Below are 22,098 nucleotides of genomic sequence, written 5' to 3' on the forward strand. Positions count from 1 at the left end.
GAAGAAAGAAAGAAATCTTCATGAACCTGTTCTTCGACAAATTAATAACCCAAACACATAAACAGAGTATTAGTAATCAGATACATAATCAAAGCTCATTATAGTCTAATTGTCGTCGGAAAACACATTAATGTTGCTTACCGAGTCGGAATTAGAAGGCTAATTCAAGTTAGGGTTAGGAATAATAGAATGTGATAAGTCGGTTTGGGTTTCTTTGAGAGTAAGCAGTTTGCAGTGGAAGGAGAGAGAAGGAAAAATAATGTTGAAAATTTTGTCTAACTCCTTCTTATATACCTTTTGAAAGTGAGTTTTAAATGCTCTTTGTCTTTTTGTGAATTATTAGTTGTCAACCGGTAACATTATCCACTTGATATATTAAAAACATTTAATTTCATTTAATTTCATAAGACCTTACTCGAAAGATTAATATATCCAAAGTCTACTCGGTATACTCCCTCTTACAAACCTTACCCGGTCAAACTTTGCTTGGAAAAATTTTCAATTTTTGATATACAAAGTTTGCCCGAATTCGTCTATTCATAACCTTGCTCGATCAAGTAAGTTAATTTAAAGTTAAGACATGATGAAGAAAGCTTACCCGAAATACTAGATTTCTTGAGAAATTAATCACAAGGCAAATAATCAAGTATAATCATCAAATAAACATCCTTACTAAGAATCAATTAAGATCCCCTTATAGATTTCTCAATTTCAAATTAAAACTTATCTAGCATGAACCCTCATAAGAATCATAATCAATTTTATCATACTAACTAACATATTCAATCAAGTAACACATTCATTCAAGTATGCTTGAAAATATAATGTGCCCGAGCAACCTTTCTGATGTAAAGTGTGCCCGAACAACAATCTTATGCAAAGTATACCCGAATAACCTTCATATAGTACAAAGTGTGCTCGGAAGACAAAGTGTGCTCGGAAGCAAAGTGTACTCTGAAACAAAGTGTACTCGGAAGGTTAACTTTTGAAATTACCAAGTATATTGAGGGAACAAAAATGTACCCGGAATATAAAGTGTGCCCGGAAAACAAGTTTGCCAGAAAACACTTGTAATTTCAAAGAAATCATAAACACACATATCACAGAGCATGCTCGGAATGAAATTAAAAACACATAAACATTTAAGTGTGCTATAGTCTCAAATTTCAAAGAGTTTGCCCAAAAATCCTATGTTAGCACTAAGCTTGCTAGGATAAACACATTCAATCATCAGGTATGCCCTTACCAGAGGGATTCCAACATGTCAAACCATACCCGAAAAATGACAAACTTAAATAGTAATATCTAAGCATGCCCGGAAATATTAACAAACCTTTCCTAACAACATATTCACACAAATCACAAAGCTTACTTGATGTACTTGACTAAGTTCATAAAGTTCGCTTGGAATCACAATCAGCATATAACATGCATAGCTTGCCCGAAACAAGAATTTCTTGTTTAAAGCTAGCTATGACAACACATAATCATCTCAAGACTTCAAGCTTGCTCGGGAAATGAGTACAACAGTGTACCCTACCCGGAAAGTGTAAACACTTCAAAGCATGCCCGAAAATCATAAAGTTAGTCAAAAATGACTAAGCTTACTCGGAAAGGTTGAAAATTATCAAACCTTACCCGAAACAACATATTCACACATAATCAAGTCAAAAATAACTAAGCTTACTCGGAAAGGTTTAAAATTATCAAACCTTACCCGAAACAACATATTCACACATAATCAAGTCAAAAATGACTAAGCTTACTCGGAAAGGTTGAAAATTATCAAACCTTACCCGAAACAACATATTCAACCTATTTTAGGCAAAATGCAACACTTTTTGACTTAAACCACTTTGTCAAAATATATTTTTCTTTTCAGATCATAGTTTAAGAGCAAATGGTGCATTTAGAGATCAAATTTCAGTTATAATTCTCTTCAAAACAGTTTCTTCCATTTACTTAAAAGATCTCAAGAATGGGATCATATTGACTAAGTAGCTATCTCAATACTTCACTCTCAGCATTATTATGACAATATAGATAGGTTAACAGCAGGTATAAACTTAGCATGAATTTCATCTCTTTGGTGATATGATTTAGGTTCATTTAAAGCATAATGCATTAATGGTCAACACTGTGCTATGATGCCTCATATATCTTCTCAAAGCTTATTTGGCTTTCCCTAGATCACCCTAATTTGACTCCAACCTTCTGTATTTGGTCAGAAATAGTTTTTGTATGACAGAACTTATTGTATTTTTGTATTTTTAGATTCAAACGTATATAGAGGTTGAACGTTGGACTTACAGTTAGCAAACATGCCTTTCATTCAAGATGAGACACATTTTGTCAACATCTTTGTAGTTCTTGTTGTAACCCTCTTGTTTGATAAATATTTAAAAACACTTATCAACTTTTGGTTGATTTATTCATTCTTCCCATTGTTTTTGATATTTTCTCAAATTTTCTTAAAGCATGTCCTTTGTCATATTTAAAGATGTTTCATTTTTGGTTGACCAAATAGCAACAGGCTCGTGTATGACTGGGTAATCACTTTTATGTCATATCATTCAGAGAGATTTATCTTGAGACATGCAAAGACAACTATGCATCTCCACATAAAGATTAGCATATTCATTATGTTTATATCACCTTAGATTTTACATCATCATGGGAAAGCAACCATACATGTTAATGACTATACTAAGGTCTTTTTAGCCTATTAATTCCATGTGATCAGCTAAGTAGTCAATGTACTATCATTTCCCATAAAACACAGTTTAATATTCAATCACCCCAATATCTCTTCATTTTCAGGTTAATGGCTATCCTATTTGACCAAAAGTGGTCAACAGGACCAAACATACATGTGAATATATGTCCTTTCAAAGTCAGAGCTATTGACATAGTTTTAAGTGAAGGAATAAGAAACAAGTCATAATTGCCCCAAATGCATTCAGTTTTCAGGTCAATGGCTATCCTTTGAATCTATAAAGATTTAAGGACCAAACATACACAAGTGCATGTCCTTCCAACTGGGCAAATGATATAGTTTTCAGCAAAAACAACTACTTGAGACTTCTCTTTAAAAATCCTTCTTTTAAGCTTCTTAAAAGCTTGAACTGAATAATCTTATCATATCTTTACACCATTAATCAACTTGCTCATGTTTTGACCAAAATAAAGTATTTATGCAAAATTCATTATAAAATTCATTGAATCACTTAATTTTGACATAAAACACATTTTGACATAAACAGTTGCATCACATAATAAAATCTTAATCATTCTTAACATCATCAAGAAAAACAGACTGTACTAACATTCAATGTCTATCCTATCTTAACAACATCAGAAGATCAGATAAAGAACATATTCAAGTAACCATAAACATGTGATTACTCATGACATCAAATAAGCATTCAATTTCACCCAAACATATCAAACTACTTATCATAACATCAGATCAGTTAACTTGATAGTCAATAATTGTCATCAATTTCAAACAAATTGCACAGATAATTACTTAAGCACCTATCAGTTAACTTCATACCAGTGACATACTCAAAATATATTCAATCAACATTCAGTTGAAACATATTCAATCAACATTCAGTTGAAACATATTCAAAACATATTCAATCAACATTCAGTTGAAACATATTCAATCAACATTCAGTTGAAACATATTCAAAACATATTCAATCAACATTCAGTTGAAACATATTCAAAACATATTCAATAAACATTCAGTTGAAACATATTCAAAATGTGTAATCTCTAATAAAATAATCAGTTAGCACAGAGAGACACACAACCAGGCACACATCCTTAATCAGATTTCATCAGAGTAGATCATTCCCAGGGCTTTCAGAAGAAAGTTGAACCTGGTTCTATCAAGTGGTTTGGTGAATAGGTCAGCCAAATTGTCACTTGTATCAACCCTTTGCATTTCAATCAAACCTTTTTTACTGCAGTCTCTGATGAAATGATGTCTGATTTCAATGTGCTTAGTTCTGGAATGTTGAACAGGATTTTTAACAGTAAAATATGCAGCATTATTGTCAATAAAAATAGGAGTGTTCAAGAAATTCAAACCATAGTCCAGCATCTGATTTTGAATCCATAGAACTTGTGCACAGCAGGCAGATGCAACAACATATTCAGCTTCTGCAGTAGAGATTGAAACTGTAGTTTGATTTTTACATTGCCATGACACTAGCCTTTCACCCAAAAATTGACATCCTCCTGAGGTTGACTTTCTGCTCATGTTGCAGCCATCATAGTCACTGTCTGTATATGCAATCAGATCAAAAGCTTGGTTCTTTGGATACCAAATTCCTAAGTCTGGTCTTCCCTTCAAATATCTGAATATTCTTTTAACAGCATTCATGTGGGAGGCTTTTGGACTTGATTGGAATCTTGCACACACACATACAGCAAACATGATATCTGGTCTTATTGCAGTCAAATACATCAGAGATCCAATTTTGGCTCTATATTCATGTTCATCTATGGGATCCCCCTTTTCATCTGCAATCATCTTTTCTTTGGTGTCCATTGGAGTTGAAGCAGTCTTGTAGTCATGACAGTTGAACTTGTTCAAGATGTCCTGCACATATTTGCTTTGATGAATGAAAATCCCTTCAGCTTTCTGTTGAACTTGCAATCCTAGAAAGAAGTTCATTTCTCCCATAGAACTCATGCTGTATTTGGACTTCATTACCCCTTCAAACTCCATACACATTTGTTCATTTGTAGAACCAAAGATGATGTCATCCACATACACTTGTACTAGAAGCAAGTCTGATCCCTTTCTTTTGTAGAAGAGTGTCTTGTCAATGGCTCCTCTTTTGAAACCATTTTCAAGAAAATGATTTGACAGCTCATCATACCATGCTCTAGGAGCCTGATGCAATCCATAAAGGGCTTTGTTTAACTTATACACCCTATTTGGATACATTGGATCCTCAAAACTTGGAGGTTGAGCAACATACACCTCTTCATCAATCTTTCCATTTAGAAATGCAGACTTAACATCAAGCTGGAACACTTTAATGTTCTTTGAGGCAGCATATGCAAGAAAAATCCTGATAGCTTCAAGTCTTGCAACTGGTGCAAAAACTTCCTCAAAGTCTATTCCTTCTTCTTGAAGACATCCCAGTGCTACAAGTCTAGCTTTATTCTTAATCACTAAACCCCTTTCATCCCTTTTGTTTCTGAACACCCATTTGGTTCCAATTGCATATCTGTCAAATGGCTTATCAACAAGATCCCACACATGCAGATCTCTAAATTGTGCCAATTCCTCTTGCATTGCTTCCACCCAACTATTATCTTTTAATGCTTGTGCTATGTTCTTTGGTTCTATTTGGGATAGAAAACAAGAGTAAAGACAAATGTTTGCAATTTCAGAATGACTTCTTGTAACTCTTTCATGCAAATCACCAATGATGTTTTCAGATGGATGATTCTTTTCCACATAAGGAGTTTGAACAATCATATCTGTAGACATTGTAGTGTCAAGATTTGACTCATTGAGTTCTGGTTCTTTAATGATCAAATCAGTCTCTGCATCATGAAATTCTGGTGCTTCATCATTATGTTTTCTTGAAGTATATGCGCCATTATTTTCTAAGTTCAATCTTTGAAATAGATCTTGAAATCTTGCTGTAGATGCAGCTTCTTCTCCACTTGCTTGGTTGCTTGTGTCACCCTCATTCTGAACTTGATCATCCTGTTCATTATGATTGTCTTGATTGTTCTCAGTATGATCATGTTTAACATTGTGATTGTTTTCTTGATTAGGTTCACCAATATCACATGAGGAGTTCTTCACAAAAGTATATTCCTTTTCCTTTTTAGTAACCTTCTTCCATAATTCTTCCAAGTCCAATGCCTTCTTCTTTTTCTCTTCAATTTCACTAGTCTTGTAGAAAGATTCATCAAAGTCTTCAGGATAAATCTTGAAAGACCTTATTACATTCTCATGATCAAACAGCCATGCTGCACCATCAACTGTATTGAATTGATTTTCATTAAAAATGATGTCAGAAGATTCTATTACACTCAAGTGATCTTTTACATAGACTCTGTAGGCTTTGAGTGTGTAGAATATCCAACAAAGAAACAATCCAGGGAGTTTGTTTGAAACTTGTTCAAATAGTCTCTAGTGTTCAGTAGAAAACATTTGCATCCAAAGGGCTTGAAAAACTTAATGTAAGGCTTTCTGTTGTGAAATATTTAATATGGAGTTTTGTTAAGCCTTTTGTTGACAAGTACCCTGTTCTGAACATAGCAGGCTGTATTTATAGCTTCAGCTCAAAAAGTGACAGACAGATTAGCATCTGCTAACATGGTTCTTGCAGCTTCAATAAGTGTTCTGTTTCTTCTTTCTGCTACACCATTTTGTTCAGGAGTTCTAGGAGCTGAGAATTGTTGTTGTATTCCTTTTCCTTCACAGAATTCTTGCATAAATCCATTCTTGAACTCAGTGCCATTGTCACTTCTAATCATCTTGACTGTCTTATTCAACTTGTTCTCAATCATTGTTACACAACCTTTAATCAACTCTGCAGTCTCATCCTTGGTACTTAGGAAATAAACCCAAGTGTATCTTGAATAGTCATCAATGATCACCAGACAATATCTTTTCTTCCCAATACTAGGTACACTCACTGGACCAAAGAGATCCATGTGAAGTAATTCAAGTATTTGATCAATTGAGCTGATGAGTTTTGACTTATGAGTAGATTTGTGTTGTTTTCCCTTTTGACATGAATCACAATGATCTTCCAACTTGAATTCTCTTGTAGGTAAGCCTATGACATGCTCACCATTGATAAGTCTATTCATGTTCTTCAAGTTCACATGACACAGTTTCCTATGCCACAATTTTGACTCATTTTCAGTGGCTTTGGAAACAAAACATGCACCTCCTCTTGAAATAGCTTCTTTCATATTCAATTCATATAAGTTACCATTTCTTGGTGCCATCATCATAATCATTTCAGGTGGAATTACAAACTCAGGTTTTAAAATGAAACAGTGTGAATCATCAAAACTGACTTTGTAACCCTTATCACACATTTGTGATATACTCAGCAGATTGTACTGAAGACCTTCAACATGAAATACATTATCAAATGAGACTTTCCCATTTGTTAAGATTCCTTTTCCAACAATCTTTCCACCATTCTCATCACTCCCAAAAGCTACTGGACCTTCATACTTCTCTTCATAATTGACAAGAGATCTCTTGTCACAAGTCATGTGCCTAGAACAACCACTATCCATATACCATATGTCATTTAGAGGGGTGGACTGTTCCTGCACATACAAAGAAAATTTGATTAGTTAAGTGATGAAGTGCAAGCCTTATCAACTTGCTGTTCATCAGATTCAGTTTCAGACACAGCTTGGGAAGTGAGTGTTGTTGGTTTAGGATCTTCATGAGCCAATTCTAAGTTGTCTGAATGATCAGTTTCATAACCACACTCTCTTGGAGTTTTGACAAGTGAGGTTGGGCAATGGTATTCATCTGAGTCAGTGGCATACTCCTTTATCACATAGTCCTTCTTCTCAGAGTAGTCTCTCACATCAGCAACTTGCTCAACCTTACTCTCAGTCTTAGGTTTCCAAAGGAAACCATGTGGTTCATATCCATGTCTTAATAGAAACTTCTCATCACCAGTGAGTTCTGTTGGTTTATTTCTAGAATGTGCATCTTTTCTTCTTGTCTTCTCACTACTTGATGATCCTTGAGAGCTATCAGATTTGACTGATTGAATATCTTGCTTGATTCTCACAAACTGATAGTTCTTTTTGGTCAATTTCTCATGCTTCTTAGGAGATTTACTTCTTTTTGCTAGTTCAGCCACTTTCTTCTCAATCCTTGTCTCCTTTTCGGATTTCTTCTCTTCTTTTTTCATGGTTTCATTTCCACACGCCTTTCCTTTTCCCAGATATTCATCATACTTCTTTTTGTACAGGACAAAGTCTTACCCATACTTTGTTCCATCTGGTACATGAAATGGTTTGAATTTGAATCTTTCATTACATGAATCTATGTGGTGACCGTATTCATCACACCTTTTGCACCAAACCTTGCCTTTGAATATTTCATGTTCTTTTAGTTTCTTGTATCTTTCACTTGGCTTAGGTGTCTTGACTCCTAGAGTCTTCTGATTCTTTAAACCATCAAAATCAATTGAAAAAGGAACAAATTCCTCAATCTTGATGTCTTGTCTTTCAAGTTTGCTTTTGACAAAGACAATCTTCTCCATAATCATAGGTTCTTCATCACTGCTTTCTCTAACCCTTGACTGTCTTTTCTCATACTCTTCCATAGTTTCCACTTCTCCAACATCCAACACCTCATGACTAGAAAAGATTGGATAAACTGGAATAAAATTTTCTGTATCAACTTTTTCAGTCACCATCTTCTTTTTGTTGTTCTGCTTTATCATACCCAATACAGCCTTGCTTGGTGGTCTGACTGCATTGTAGTTTATCTTCCTCCTTTCACAAATATCAAAAGAAACATGTTCTCTTTTCATTTTATCATTCTGTTTCTTTAATCTTGGTGGGACTGGTGGATACTTTGGAAGTTTATCAACAGATTCAGATTTCTTATATTTTCTTCCTCTTTCAGCAGCTTTAATTTCCTTTTCAGTAATTTGATCACTCAAATCACTCAAATCATCTTGATCCAACTCAACTGAATCAAAGTCATCCTCAGAGACTTGAACTCCAATTGACTTATCCTCTTTTACTTCTTTCTTAATCACAAACTCTCCTTCTTCATTCACTTCTACCTTTTTGTACAAATCAACAAATTCTTCCTTGTCTTGAAAGACATCTCTGAATTGTTGCAAGTATGCATCTCTTTTCTCTTTGTCAAATTTTGGCATGAAGTTGTTGTTGAATGGAGGTGGTACTGTTTTGTACTTGTCTTATTCTTTCACCTGATTCAGTATACCACATATGTTGCCTGTTGAGATCAAATTCTTCAGAAATTCAGTTTCAACCTTCAGTCTTGTGTTTTGCACCTTTTCTTCAACCAACATCTTCTTTAATCCATCAATCTCAGTGGTGTATCTGGTTTGAGTTCTGTAAATGATCATGCAATCATCCTCAATGCTTATAATCTTTTCATCACTGATCATCTCACTTGCCTCATACTCATTGATGATACTTTGTTTTCTAAAACACTCACTTTCCAGCTTGCCTACTTTTGTTTTCAATTCAATGATAAGTTCATTTAAATCAACTGTAGGAGCAGAGTGTACCTGAGATGATGATCCATTTTCTTTCTCAATTATGGCCATGAATGCCACATTTGCTCTCCTGATATCCTCTGCAATGTCCTCTTCATGATTGCTCCAATCAAAATTTCCTTCATGTTGTGTAGTCACTTCCACATTTTCTTGATTTCTGATCTGATTTTGATTTGCTGGAACAATGTTGTTTGGAACATTTTGAGCTGCTTGAAGGTTTTGATTGTTGTTCATTTGAAAACCTTGAGTCTGTTGCATACTTTGTTGTTGATTATTCATTTGAGGCTGAAAGTTGTTGAAGTTTGGGTTGTAATTGTTGTTTTTATTGAAGTTGTTCATTTGATTGCTGTTGTTGAATCTTGGCTGATTTTGTTGGTAATGCTGCTGACCTCTTGGTTGATTTTGTTGATATTGATGCTGACTTCCTGGTTGTTGATTCTGGAATTGATTCATTTGAAAGTTTCTTGGTTGATTGCATTCTCTTGCAAAATGACCAGGTTGCTGACAATTGTAGCATATTGCTTTTGACTTGTCAAATCCAATCCTGTCATTAGGACCAGAAACCAGAGACCTACTAGTTCTGTTATACAGCCTTTTACTTCTCAAACCCAACATGGCAGCTTGCCACTTCAAATCCATGTCTTCCAAGTCATCTGCATCAATTTGTTCCAAGTCATCTTGTACCACACTTGTGTGAATTAGGTTCTTTGCAAAAAATGCATTATATGACTCAGTAAACATAGACAACAAGGCTTGTGTTTCATTGCTTTGACCATGTCCTGTTCCAGTATTAGGAACATTTCCACTTGACATAGAGGCAGAATCAGTATCATCAATCAGTTGCACATAAAACCTCTGCTGATTTCCTTGATTACTTGTGCTACCTCCAATGAAAGATTTTGGAGTAACAACATTATGTTCAGCTGGTTCTTCAATAATGGGAATTTGCTGTTGGTTCTTGGTAGACAGATATCCCATTGGTGCAATCAATGCATTTGAAACATTGAAACATGGTCTATCTTCCTTGATCATCTCATTCTCAATCATTTCAAGTTCAGCAGCCTGAAGAAAGCATACCACATCATCCAATTTCAATTCATTGAAATTTTGCTTCTGAAGGATGAATTTGGCTTCTTGGACTTGGTTAACCAAACCTTACTCGGAAGAGTAATATACTTGGCTTCTGAAGAACAGACTTGCTTGATAAAGTGAACCTTGCCCGAATTTACATAAACTAGTGAACCCTACTCGGAAACACACTAATTTGCAAACCCTGCTCGGATAACCACTTAAGAATACTATTTGAAGTAAACCTTGCCCGGTAGGCAAAATATCGTACTTGACCAAATAAAAGCTTGCTCGGATGTCTAAGGTGTTCTCGGATCCATTACTTAGCAAATTCAGAGGAGGTTGAGAAGATTCCAATCTTCCATGTACTTCATTTAGGTCAAGTCTTTGACTCAACAATCTCCCCCTTAGGTCATCTTCTTGACCCAACATCATACGGTGGTAAGGCTGTGTAATCCACAACTGGTGGATCCGATACAGCTAGTTCACCTGCATGCCATTGATCAGCCTGAAGAAAGCATACCACATCATCCAATTTCAATTCATTGAAATTTTGCTTCTGAATGATGAATTTGCAAGCAGTATACCATTCTTTTGGCATTGAGTTGAGTAACTTTGTATTCAAATCAAAGTCAGTCATTACATAATCAGTTGTCCTCAACTCATTCACAATACTTAGAAAACGTTCTAGTATTGATTTCAACCTTTCTCCATCCCTATACTTGAACCTTTCCAACTGTTGCTTCAATCTTTGCTTCTTTATGTTCTTTAGTTCAGTATTCCCTTCATACATTTCAAGGATGGCATCATACATTTGCTTGGCTGTTGTGTGATGAGCCACCTTAGTTAGAATCTCCCAAGACAAACCTAGCTTAATCATAGCTAAGGCTTTGTCATCCACCTTTCTCATTTTTTTCTCTTACAACAGCAGTTGCAGTAGCATTTGCACCTTCTTCAACAGCAGTTTGTGGACCATTCTTGATGGAGTTCCACATATCAATATCATTGTAGCATACAGCTGCTTCAAAGAGTACCTTCCATTTGATAAAGTTTTCTTGTCCATACAACCTTGGTATCTTGTTAGTAGACACCTCTTGTTCCTCATATCCAGACATTTAAAAAAAAATCAGTTTTTTTTAAAAAAAAGTTTCAAAATAATCAGATCTGAAAACAGAATGCTCAGATCTGATGTGTCTGAAGTGATTGAAACAAGATTTAGATATAAAGATTAGAACTTTAATTGAAATAAGGAAGAGAAAACACCGGTAGATTGTAGATCTGGAAGAAAAATGAAAAACAGGGTTGCTGACGTCACAAATCAATCGAACAGTGGTCTGCTTACGTCACTCTTCTTCAAATCTTCAATCAGCAACAATCTTTCTAAAATAGCAGTAACTCAGCTCTGATACCACTTGTCGGTCCCCTCGATTTCAGCTGGATCATAATCAATCATGTCATAACTCACACGGATTAATCGTGTTGACAAGAGAGTTAATGACGGGTTGCTATATTTAGAAAGATATCCGTTTGTTAAAGGCGGAATCAATAACAAACATACGGTTGCAATGAATAATCAAAGATAGAAAGCACACACAGGATTCACTCAAAAGCTTTCCATTTATATAATATTAATCATACAAAAAGGATAATCGATTTAGGGTTTTCTCAGAATCCTAAGACAGCCGTCACACAATATTCTCTCAATTAATTGTGTCGGTCTTATCCGTATTGTGCTCTCCCTGCCTCTGTTGGCTGCGTGCCATAAATATTCTATCTATAGGCCTGCCAACTTAGGACAGCTGTCATTCTTTCTAGAAACCCTAAATACAGTCATACATATTCAAATTACATATTCAAAATAAACTAAGTGTAAAATAAGTCTTCCGGGTAGGCTTTGCGTCAATCTTGTCTCTCCGAGTATGCTCGGCCATCCTTCATAACTTGGTAACATAGAAATGTGCTCGGGATCAGTTTCCGGGTAGACTTTACTTAAATAGTATTTCACTAAGTAAAATACTCACCGAGTAGACTTCAGTCTTCTAGAATTTGCCAGACTTTGCCCGACAACTCCTTACGAGCAACCTTGTTCTTCAGCGATCCATTTCAGCTCTTTGCTATAAAATAACTTATTAGCAAAGTGTACTCGGGAGTACTGTTCCTTGCTCGAGCTGAACCTTACTCGATATTACTTAGAGATATTCCTTTAGATTATCAAGCATACTCGGATCATACTTATTAATGAATACCTTGCCCGGTCTTCCAATCACTTAGCTTCTTGGACTTGGTTAACCAAACCTTACTCGGAAGAGTAATATACTTGGCTTCTGAAGAACAGACTTGCTTGATAAAGTGAACCTTGCCCGGATTTACATAAACTAGTGAACCCTACTCGGAAACACACTAATTTGCAAACCCTGCTCCGATAACCACTTAAGAATACTATTTGAAGTAAACCTTGCCCGGTAGGCAAAATATCGTACTCGGCCAAATAAAAGCTTGCTCGGTTGTCTAAGGTGTGCTCGGATCCATTACTTAGCAAATTCAGAGGAGGTTGAGAAGATTCCAATCTTCCATGTACTTCATTTAGGTCAAGTCTTTGACTCAACAATCTCCCCTTAGGTCAATTTCTTGACCCAACATCATACGGTGGTAAGGTCGTGTAATCCACAACTGGTGGATCCGATACAACTAATTCACCTGCATGCCATTGATCAAGCATTCTTCGATTCCTATCATCCATATACCTTATGTTCATTTCGTGCTCCCACCCGTAAGCTTGGGCACGGTTCCACATCTCCAACCTCTCGTGTCTCTCCTTTTCGGCATGCTCGACATAGGCCCCCATGAAAGTCTAATGGTCAAATAAGGCACGCGACTCTTCCGACCAATTTTCATATGTTGAAGGCCTATGCCTTTCTACCACCTCGTTCATCGTCCCCCATATGGGCCCAATTATTACCATATGAATCATAACCTGTAGAATAATCCAAACCCCCATGTTGGGAACCACTACCACCACCTACATCCATGAAATCTGGCTCACCCAATTTCTCCACTTCTTCCACTTGTTCATCCTCCTCCGTTTCAACATCTTCTCTTATCACCCTCCATCTCACATTATCGCTCACAGCTGATGATGTCAATCCGTTTGTGTATATACCCATCACGGTAGATCCGTCAACTTGAACTCCTTGAACACTTTGGTCATTCCCACAAAATCCTCATTAATCACACCATGATTCTTCACTAATGTTGTGATCAGTCGACAATTCGGTATTAACTTCCGCTTGTTGCTTTCACGGCTGATGTAAATGCCGTGCATCACTAAATAGAGAAAAGAGATTAGGGGTTTCCCATACATTAATGCAAACAACAGAGAATATCACTGATTCTCACAATAGAAATGCCCCCTGCGGGGCACCACATTGTATAAACAAATCGACATCAACAGCTTCGCTTCAATCTTCAGGTCATTTCTCCTAATCTGTGTACTCAAACCTCGAACCTCTTTAAGAACCTTTTCTAACATGTTGTGCCATTGTGGATGCTTGTCGGGACTTTCAAACAAATATTTGACAGAAGGATACGCATACGAGTTGCTCGATTTGCTTTCAAATAGAGCGATCTGATTGAACGTGTCAAATAACATCACAACTTCATGTCCACCCACTGTTTCAATCAATTTCATGTCGTAACCCTTTTTGATTGTGGGACATCTCAACGTTGAAACGAACTCCTCAATCTCATTATCATACAAAGTATTACTTTCTCCATCGTAACACTTAAGAGACGCTTCCCAACCTAACGCTTTAAAACTTTAAATTAACCCAAATGCCTCAAAACCGGGATCCGTTACCTCTTTTTCGCACATATACCCCTAGATCCTATTATGCAACGTGGCCATTTTATCCATGAACAATTCCGCTTCCCATTCCAACGCGTACCTTGACAACACCCCACCTCTCCAAGTGGGTTTTTAAGTTGGTACTTGCACTCGCGCTTGTTCTTAGTGCGGACTCTGTCTTTTTGTTTGAGCTGCTCGGCCACTAGAGGTTGATGCCTTCCCCTTTCCTTTATTCGAGGTTCTTCCCATCTACACACAACAACCAACCCCAACAAACCAAGTTAATTCAACATATACCTCCCCCACTTGCTTGTTACTATGGTTGTGGATATTCACTCGTGAATCACTTTACCAAAATTTCAAAAATTGCTTCAACACATGATTTCTAATTTATCAACATAACAACCATATGTTTATAACACATATCCAATATCCACAATCATAATGTACAACCATTATACTAATTACTCAAACAAGCAAGTGAGTATAGTTCAAATCAATTCAATTCAATTCTACCTTAACAATTTTTTCAATGTATGTAAGGAAATTGACAAAGAACATACCTTTGATTGTGAATAGGATGAAACCTAATTCTTGCTTCACACAATAATAAAAACCCCAAAATTTCCTAAGAAATTCGTCACCCCAATGTCCAACAAATGAATTAACACTTAACAATGAGTGGAATTAAGCTTGTTATTGTTACTCATCACAAAAATCTAATGAAAATAGGGTTAAAAATCTTTGAAATTGATGGTGATATTAAGAAGTAATGATATGAAGGTTAGGGTTTGTAGAGAGGAATTGAGAAGAAGATGGTTTGAGATGGTGAGAATAGAAGTAAATAATGAAGGTTGGTGAAATATATGGTGTAGATTGGTTTAAAATAATTTAATCTCTTGTTTTTTTAACCAAAACCGGACCCATAGAATCCTTCAGTGTCACACCCCGACTAGGTAGTTGCGGAAGCGTAAAACGGGAATGTAACAGATTATACTGGTATCAACAACATTGTTTATAAAGAAATTCACAAACTAATTTACATCATATTACATGGGTTGGTACTATGTTTACAAACTAGATGAGAATCGCATAATCGGTTTACGAGCTTCTTATTCAATATTATATATCTGCGTCTATTCACAGCTATTCAACTTCATTCCTAACACCAAGAACGTAAGCAAATCATTCCACCTTTGCTTTACCTGAAAAGCATGTTAAAACGGGTCAACTACGTCTAGTTGGTGAGTTTCAAGTTTCACGAGTATCAACGAAATCAGTATACGAGTTCGTAAAGTTTACAATGTGTATGTATACATGTATGTGTATGATGTATTATACTAAGCCACAAGTGAAACCGAAACGATCTAAAACACATGGCCACCCCTGCCCATGCACTCCAGTTGGCATTTAACAACCACTTTGCCCCAAGTATGTACTATGTCTAATACCACATAGCAGTATGTAATAAGTTTAAATGACAATGTGCAACTGAGTTAACATGTTCCGACATACCCCACCGGCTCTGTCAGTTGGGTTTGTCAAACCGATAGTACTATCCACACGTCACCGGCACGAAGTTAATCACTTGTGTTTGTGGGGACTTTCAAGTGTTAGTACTTAGATAATTCACATCACCACACGTTTTCAAGTATATAAGTATATGTAAACATGCTTTCCACCCCAAAAGTTCGTAAAAAAGTTTAGGAAGTGGGGTCGTGAAACTCACCTTATCGTAGTTTGAGCAGGTAATATACGTCAATAAGTGTTATGCCTCGATTATAACTCGTATCCTATAATCGGTATCGTACTGTTAATACTAGTACAATGTTTAAACCAAATTGAGCTGTATAACTAGTCTGGTTATAGCTGTTAGGCCCAGAACATGACCATAGTCTTAGATTGTGACGTTGTATACTATGAAATGTTTAAAACTGTATTTGGCTCAGTTTCACCGTTTTCCGAGCCTAGCCAAGTTGATCGTTTACGCGTTTAGGGAATCGGTAAGATCACACAAACTTAAGTAAACATGTTGATTGTTAAAATGATTTGATTTATGAAAGCATTTTGAGGTTTCGGTATCTGGATTGATCGCAGGGTTCGTTTCCGTTTTCACACAGGTTTGATTATACAAAACGCGTACAATCCACCCGAATTGTCCGGAATTCTCGTAAAAAGTTTGTTTTTATCAACTTCTTTCAAAAATACGATATTTGACCACTTTTGACATTTTGACATGCCAGTCAGTCCGTTAAACACAAAACTGCCGGTTTCGTTAAAACAATTATAGTTTAAACCTTTGATTAATCATAACTAATTATGTACTCATATATAAATTATGGAAATTTTTGTAAAAATAAATTAAAATATGAAGAATTTTATAAAAATATTTTCAGAAATTTTATGATTAATTATCTATTTATAAAAATTCATTTAATGTGCTATAATTGAGTAATAAATAGCCCGTTCATACCAAACGATATCCGAAAAATCCGATAATTTTTCCAAGTGATCAAAATATCATTACATAGCCCCTGAAAAATCTCTAGAATCTAAATCTTTGACGAAAATGCCTTTTTGCGCATTTTTCGGCTATTAAAACTCGGTTAAAACACAATTGTACAATTAATACTTAGACATCTCCAAATATTCTCAAACTTTACCAGTGATATTAATATATAATTTATGGGTTCCAATACAAATTTCATAATTTTTCATGAAGTTTACCTGTTTTTCCCGAATAAACTCCAATAAACGGTAATAAATTCGCCAAATATTCTCCGTTTATCGAAAAATTACCAAATTTGAAAAGGGACTCATTTAAATGATCCCTAATTTCCCTGAAAATTTTCACTAGCTAACAACAAGCACGTCACAACCTAATACTAAACAGCCCCTAAACGAGTGTTATGGGTTTACCTTGTCGGTTTTCGATGAGTTTTGCTAGCTTAAACGATTTTCCGGGTCTCGGGTTTCAAACTAAATGTATCTACATATCATATAACATCAAACCAATCATAAATCATCCATGTAACAGCCTGAATTAGGTTTTCGGTTTTGGTATCAAACCGAACTTTCAAACCGGAAAAACGTTGTATTCATGTTCTAATCCGCGTTTTTGACCAAAAAGTATATTTTCCTGGTTTGTAAACATGTTTAACATCAAAAAATATTTTACTTTATTTTTATGATTCTTTAATGGTTAAACATGTTTAAAACTAAACAAGACTTAATTTTTCATGCTTAAACTTTGTTAATCAAGCATGAAATGGATGAAAATTTGAATATTACCTTAAGGAATTTGGCTGGATAATGAAGAACTCAGCTGTGATTTCTTATCTAGGTTGAAGTTTGTGTGAAATATCAACTAACAAGCTTGTATAACAAGCCTTATACAAGGGGTCCCACCCCATTTTTTGTGGTCGGCCCATAAAGGGGCCCATTGGGCCTCCTTTTGACCCATTAATGCCTCGGTTTCCGTGCCATGCGTAAATATTGGTCCAAAATTTAATTCGGATTCGGTTTTTCGCAAGAAAACTAGTTCGAGTGCGAAAAATAGCGCGAAAACGAGTGTTTTTCAGCCCATTTTTGTAAAATAAGAAAAACGTACTGACTCGTTGTAAAAATCCAAAATATTTTCACGGATAGCCTAGAACATGTCATATAAGTGTTTTATAAATCTTTTTCGGCTTAACGGATGCTACAATGCTCGTTTTGATGTTAACGATTGCGTTTAAACTCATAGCGTATCAATAAACGAAACCTTTTTCGTTTAAATGGTTTTAAACGTACTGGGGCCTAAATATCAATATGTTAGCCACTATAATATATATATAACTCGTACATAACCCTTCAGTATATATACGGGTCATAATTAGAATCGGTCGGTTACTCGTTTAAGCACTACGAATTAACCGATTTATCGTTTACTCGCTATGTAATGAATAAGGTATACCTTGTTTTTTCACGAATGTCACATTCAGCGCCGCACCGTGGCTCATGGTTCACACCGTGGGCCGCAGTTCAATGTTTAAGCTAGACCGTCAGCGCCGAACCGTGGCTAACGGTTCACACCGTGGGCTATAGTGCAAATGTATAAATAATGGCAGACGACACCGTACCATGGTGTGGCTTGCCACCGTGTCTCTCGGTTTCTTCACCGTGGTCACAGTCTACACCGTGGTCCACCATTCAATCATTTTTTATGAAATATTACACAAAAATAACACCTGACTATAAACTTGCTTATAAAAATTAAAAACTAAAAATAAAATAAAAATTACCCTACCCCCCATGAAAAACCTGAGTTGTCCCCAACATCGGTAAGGAATTTCCCCACACTTGATTTAGACATACTCTAAAGCGAGAAAGGTAATTTTGAAAACCAAATTTGAACAAAAACTTAAACTAACTTATACAACATGCCTGGACCTTTATGAAGTGGAAACAACCAGTGAGCTTAGGAGGAAACTCACCTTATCATCTTCAAACATATTAAGGCGACGTCCATTCACAACTTGTTTGACTTAATTTTGCATATCTTCAATTTCAACATCATCAAACCTCCCTACTCTTGTAATGACATACGAACCCAACCACTTGCTTTTTAGCTTCCCGGGAAACAATTTGAGTCTCGAATTGTACAACCATACTTTTTGCCCAACTTCAAATGTTCTCTTCCTTATTTAGCATCATGCACCCTTTTTAAATTTTCTTTATAAGCCGAGGCACATTCATACGCTTCATCCCGGATTTCTTCTAGTTCACTAAACTTTAACTTCCTCAACTTGCCGGCTTCATGATAATCCATATTAACACTCTTAAGTGCCCATAATGCCCGGTGAGCCAACTCCATTGGTAAATGTCACCCCTTTCCATACATCAACCGATAAGTAGTGGTACCAATCGGTGTCTTGTAAGCGGTTCGACATGCCCATAACGCATCATCCAACTTAACCGACCAATCTTTCCTATCCACCCGAATCGTTTTCATCAAAATTTCCTTAATTTGGCGATTGGAAAATTCAACTTGGCCACTTGTTTGAGGGTGGTAAGGTGTTTCAATTCGATGATTAACACCAAACGTTTTAATAACTTACCAAACGTGAAGTTCTTGAAGTGTGATCCCCCATCGCTTATAATTACTTGGGATACCAAATCTTGAAAAAATGTTGGCTTGTACAAACTTGCACACCACGGAGTGATCACTAGTTCTTGTGGCAACCGCTTCAACCCATTTCAAAACATAATCAACCACAACAAAAATGTATAAGTACCCACACGAGTTCGGAAACGGGCCCATAAAATCTATGCCCCAATCATCAAAAATGTCAACCACCAAAATGGGTTGAAAGGCATTTCATTCCTTTTATATATACCCCCCCCCCCCAATTCGTTGACAATTCAAGCAATGTCGGGCATATTCATTTGCATATTTGAAAAGTGTTGGCCAATAGAACCCACATGTAAGTACTTTATACCCTGTTTTAGAGCCACTAAAATGCCCCCCACATGCCGACGAATGTGCATGTGTCAAAATCTCTTGCACTTCATTCTCGGGTATACATCTTCTAAGAACTTTATACGCTCCAACCTTGAAAAGGTCCGGTTCATCCCATATGTATAACTTCACTTGGGACATTAACTGTTGCCTCCATTTCTTTGACCAATATTCTGTAATAGCACCAGTGGCTAAATAATTAACATAGTGAGCATACCGCGGCGCGGTTGAGACGGCAAGCAACTGTTCATCCGGAAACTTCTCATTTATCTCCATCGGATCATCAACACCTTCAAGTGGAATCCGAGACAAGTGATCCACCACTACATTCTCACAACCTTTCTTATCACGGATTTCATGATCAAATTCTTGTAACAATAACACCCATCGAATTAAACACGGTTTTGCATCTTTTTTCTCCATTAAATATCGGACCGCGCTATGATCTGAATAAACCACAACTTTACCTCCCAAAATATACGACCGAAATTTGTCCAAGGCATACACCACCGCAGGTAACACTTTTTCGGTAGTGGTGTAATTCAATTGTGCGTCGGATAAATTTTTGCTCGCATAATATATCATCACTTTCTTTTTCTCCACTCTTTGACCCAATACTGCTCCGAACATGCTATCACTAGCATCACACATTATCTCAAACGGATTTGACCAATCCGGTGATTGCAAAATGGGTGCTTGTACCAACTTTTCTTTTAATTTGTCAAAAGCTTGCAAACATTCATCAGTAAACTCAAATGGGAAATCCTTCAATAAGAGATTACATAAAGGTTTTGAAATTGTACTAAAACCCTTAATGAATATCCTATAGAATCCGGCATGTCCAAAAAAGATCTCACCCCTTTGAAATTTTCCGGGGGTGGTAAAGATGAAATTACTTTTATTTTAGCTTGGTCAACTTCCATTCCCCAACTAGAAGCCACATGGACCAACACAATGCCCTCTTGCACCAAGAAGTGACTTTTTCCCCAACTCAACACCAAGTTTATCTCAACACAACGTTTTAAAACATTTTCTAAATCATTGAGACAAGACTACAAAGTTGAGCCAAAAATGGAAAAATCGTCCAGAAAACCTTCAAGTGAATCCCGAACATGTCAGAAAAGATGCTCATCATACATCTTTGAAAAGTGGTCGGGGCATTACACAGTCCAAATGGCATTCTCCTAAAGGAAAAGTACCATATGGACAAGTGAAGGTGGTCTTATGTTGCTCATCGGGATGAATTGTCATTTGATTGTAACCCGAATATCCATCCAAAAAACAATAATATTTTTGACCGAAAAGTTTTCAACTATTTGATCAATGAATGGTAACGGAAAATGGTCTTTTGAGGTTTCATTATTTATTTTTCTATAATCGATGCACACTCGCCACCCGGTTACCTGTCGGGTGGTGATTAGTTCACCATTATCGTCTTTTATTACCTGGATGTCGGCTTTCTTGGGCACTACATGTGTCGAGCTCACCCATGCACTGTCAGAGATGGGATAAATGATCCCCACATCCAACCACTTAATCACCTCCTTTTTCACCACTTCTCGCAAATTCGAGTTCAATCTTCTTTGAGTTTCTCTTGTTGGTTTAGCCTCCTCATCAGTAATTATTTTATGCATAACAATCGAAGGACTAATACCCTTTGAATTTGCAAGTGTCCATCCAATGGCAGCCTTATGTGCTCCCAAAACCTTTACCAACGCCCTCTCTTGATCTTCTTCCAAGTTAGAAGCAATGATAACCAGAAGGGTTTCATTATCCCCTAAAAATGCATACTTCAAATGACTTGGAAGTTCCTTCAATTCAACCTTTGGTGGACACTCCAGAGATGGCTTTGTGTCCGAATTGATCTCCGTTGGTAAATTCTCAAATTGGTGTGTCCACGGTGGTCTTCCTTCTTGCATAGCTAAAACATTTTGTTTTTGTTCTTCCATCCTTAAAGCACACACGTGTACCTGTTCAGAATCATCACAATTACAAGTTTCCAAACAATCTTCATCATATTCATGAGGAATACAATGATCCACCACATCTTCCATAACACATTCTTCACCAATTAGCAACGTTTGTAAAAACATTAAGGCGCATTTTTCGATTACCAAACTCCATGTCAACGGTACCAAATCTGCAATCAATGATTGCATGGGCAGTGTTCAAAAATGGTCGACCCAAGATAACATTTTGTTGTTGACTTGGGTCACCTGATGAATAACTAACACCAAAAGATCCAAAGGATAATAAAAATCCTCCACTTTCACAATTACATCCTGCACGATTCCAAGGGGAAGTTTATGAGACAAATCCGTCAATACAACCGTGGTCTCAACATGTTTCAAAGGACCAAAGTCATATTGGTCATATAAACTCCCCAGGAGAATGCTTACTCCGGT

The 22,098-nt window shown here is 36.4% G+C and overlaps 1 protein-coding gene across 1 annotated transcript; it reads right to left on the minus strand.

The window, feature by feature from the left end:
- Positions 1-19,057: 19,057 nt before the first annotated feature.
- LOC143592941 (uncharacterized) lies at positions 19,058-21,642 on the minus strand. The gene is made up of 5 exons (XM_077072717.1): positions 21,097-21,642; positions 20,032-20,398; positions 19,657-19,983; positions 19,293-19,500; positions 19,058-19,163 (listed from the first exon to the last, which is right to left on the minus strand). Exons 1-5 carry the CDS (start codon positions 21,640-21,642, stop codon positions 19,058-19,060), a joined length of 1,554 nt encoding a protein of 517 aa, XP_076928832.1.
- Positions 21,643-22,098: the final 456 nt, after the last annotated feature.

Source organism: Bidens hawaiensis, unplaced genomic scaffold (genome assembly GCF_021521415.1).
Source record: "Bidens hawaiensis isolate Kalapana, Puna unplaced genomic scaffold, B.hawaiensis_p1.1 tig00041491_1, whole genome shotgun sequence".
NCBI lineage: Eukaryota > Viridiplantae > Streptophyta > Magnoliopsida > Asterales > Asteraceae > Bidens > Bidens hawaiensis.

Coding starts and splice junctions, on each gene's coding strand:
- LOC143592941 (XM_077072717.1), bottom strand. CDS start 21,642: ATGGAAGAACAAAAACAAAATGTTTTAGCTATGCAAGAAGGAAGACCA. Junction 20,399..21,096: donor AACTAATCACCACCCGACAG/GTAACCGGGTGG, acceptor TTAAAAGAAAAG/TTGGTACAAGCACCCATTTT. Junction 19,984..20,031: donor TGAAATCCGTGATAAGAAAG/GTTGTGAGAATG, acceptor TTCCACTTGAAG/GTGTTGATGATCCGATGGAG.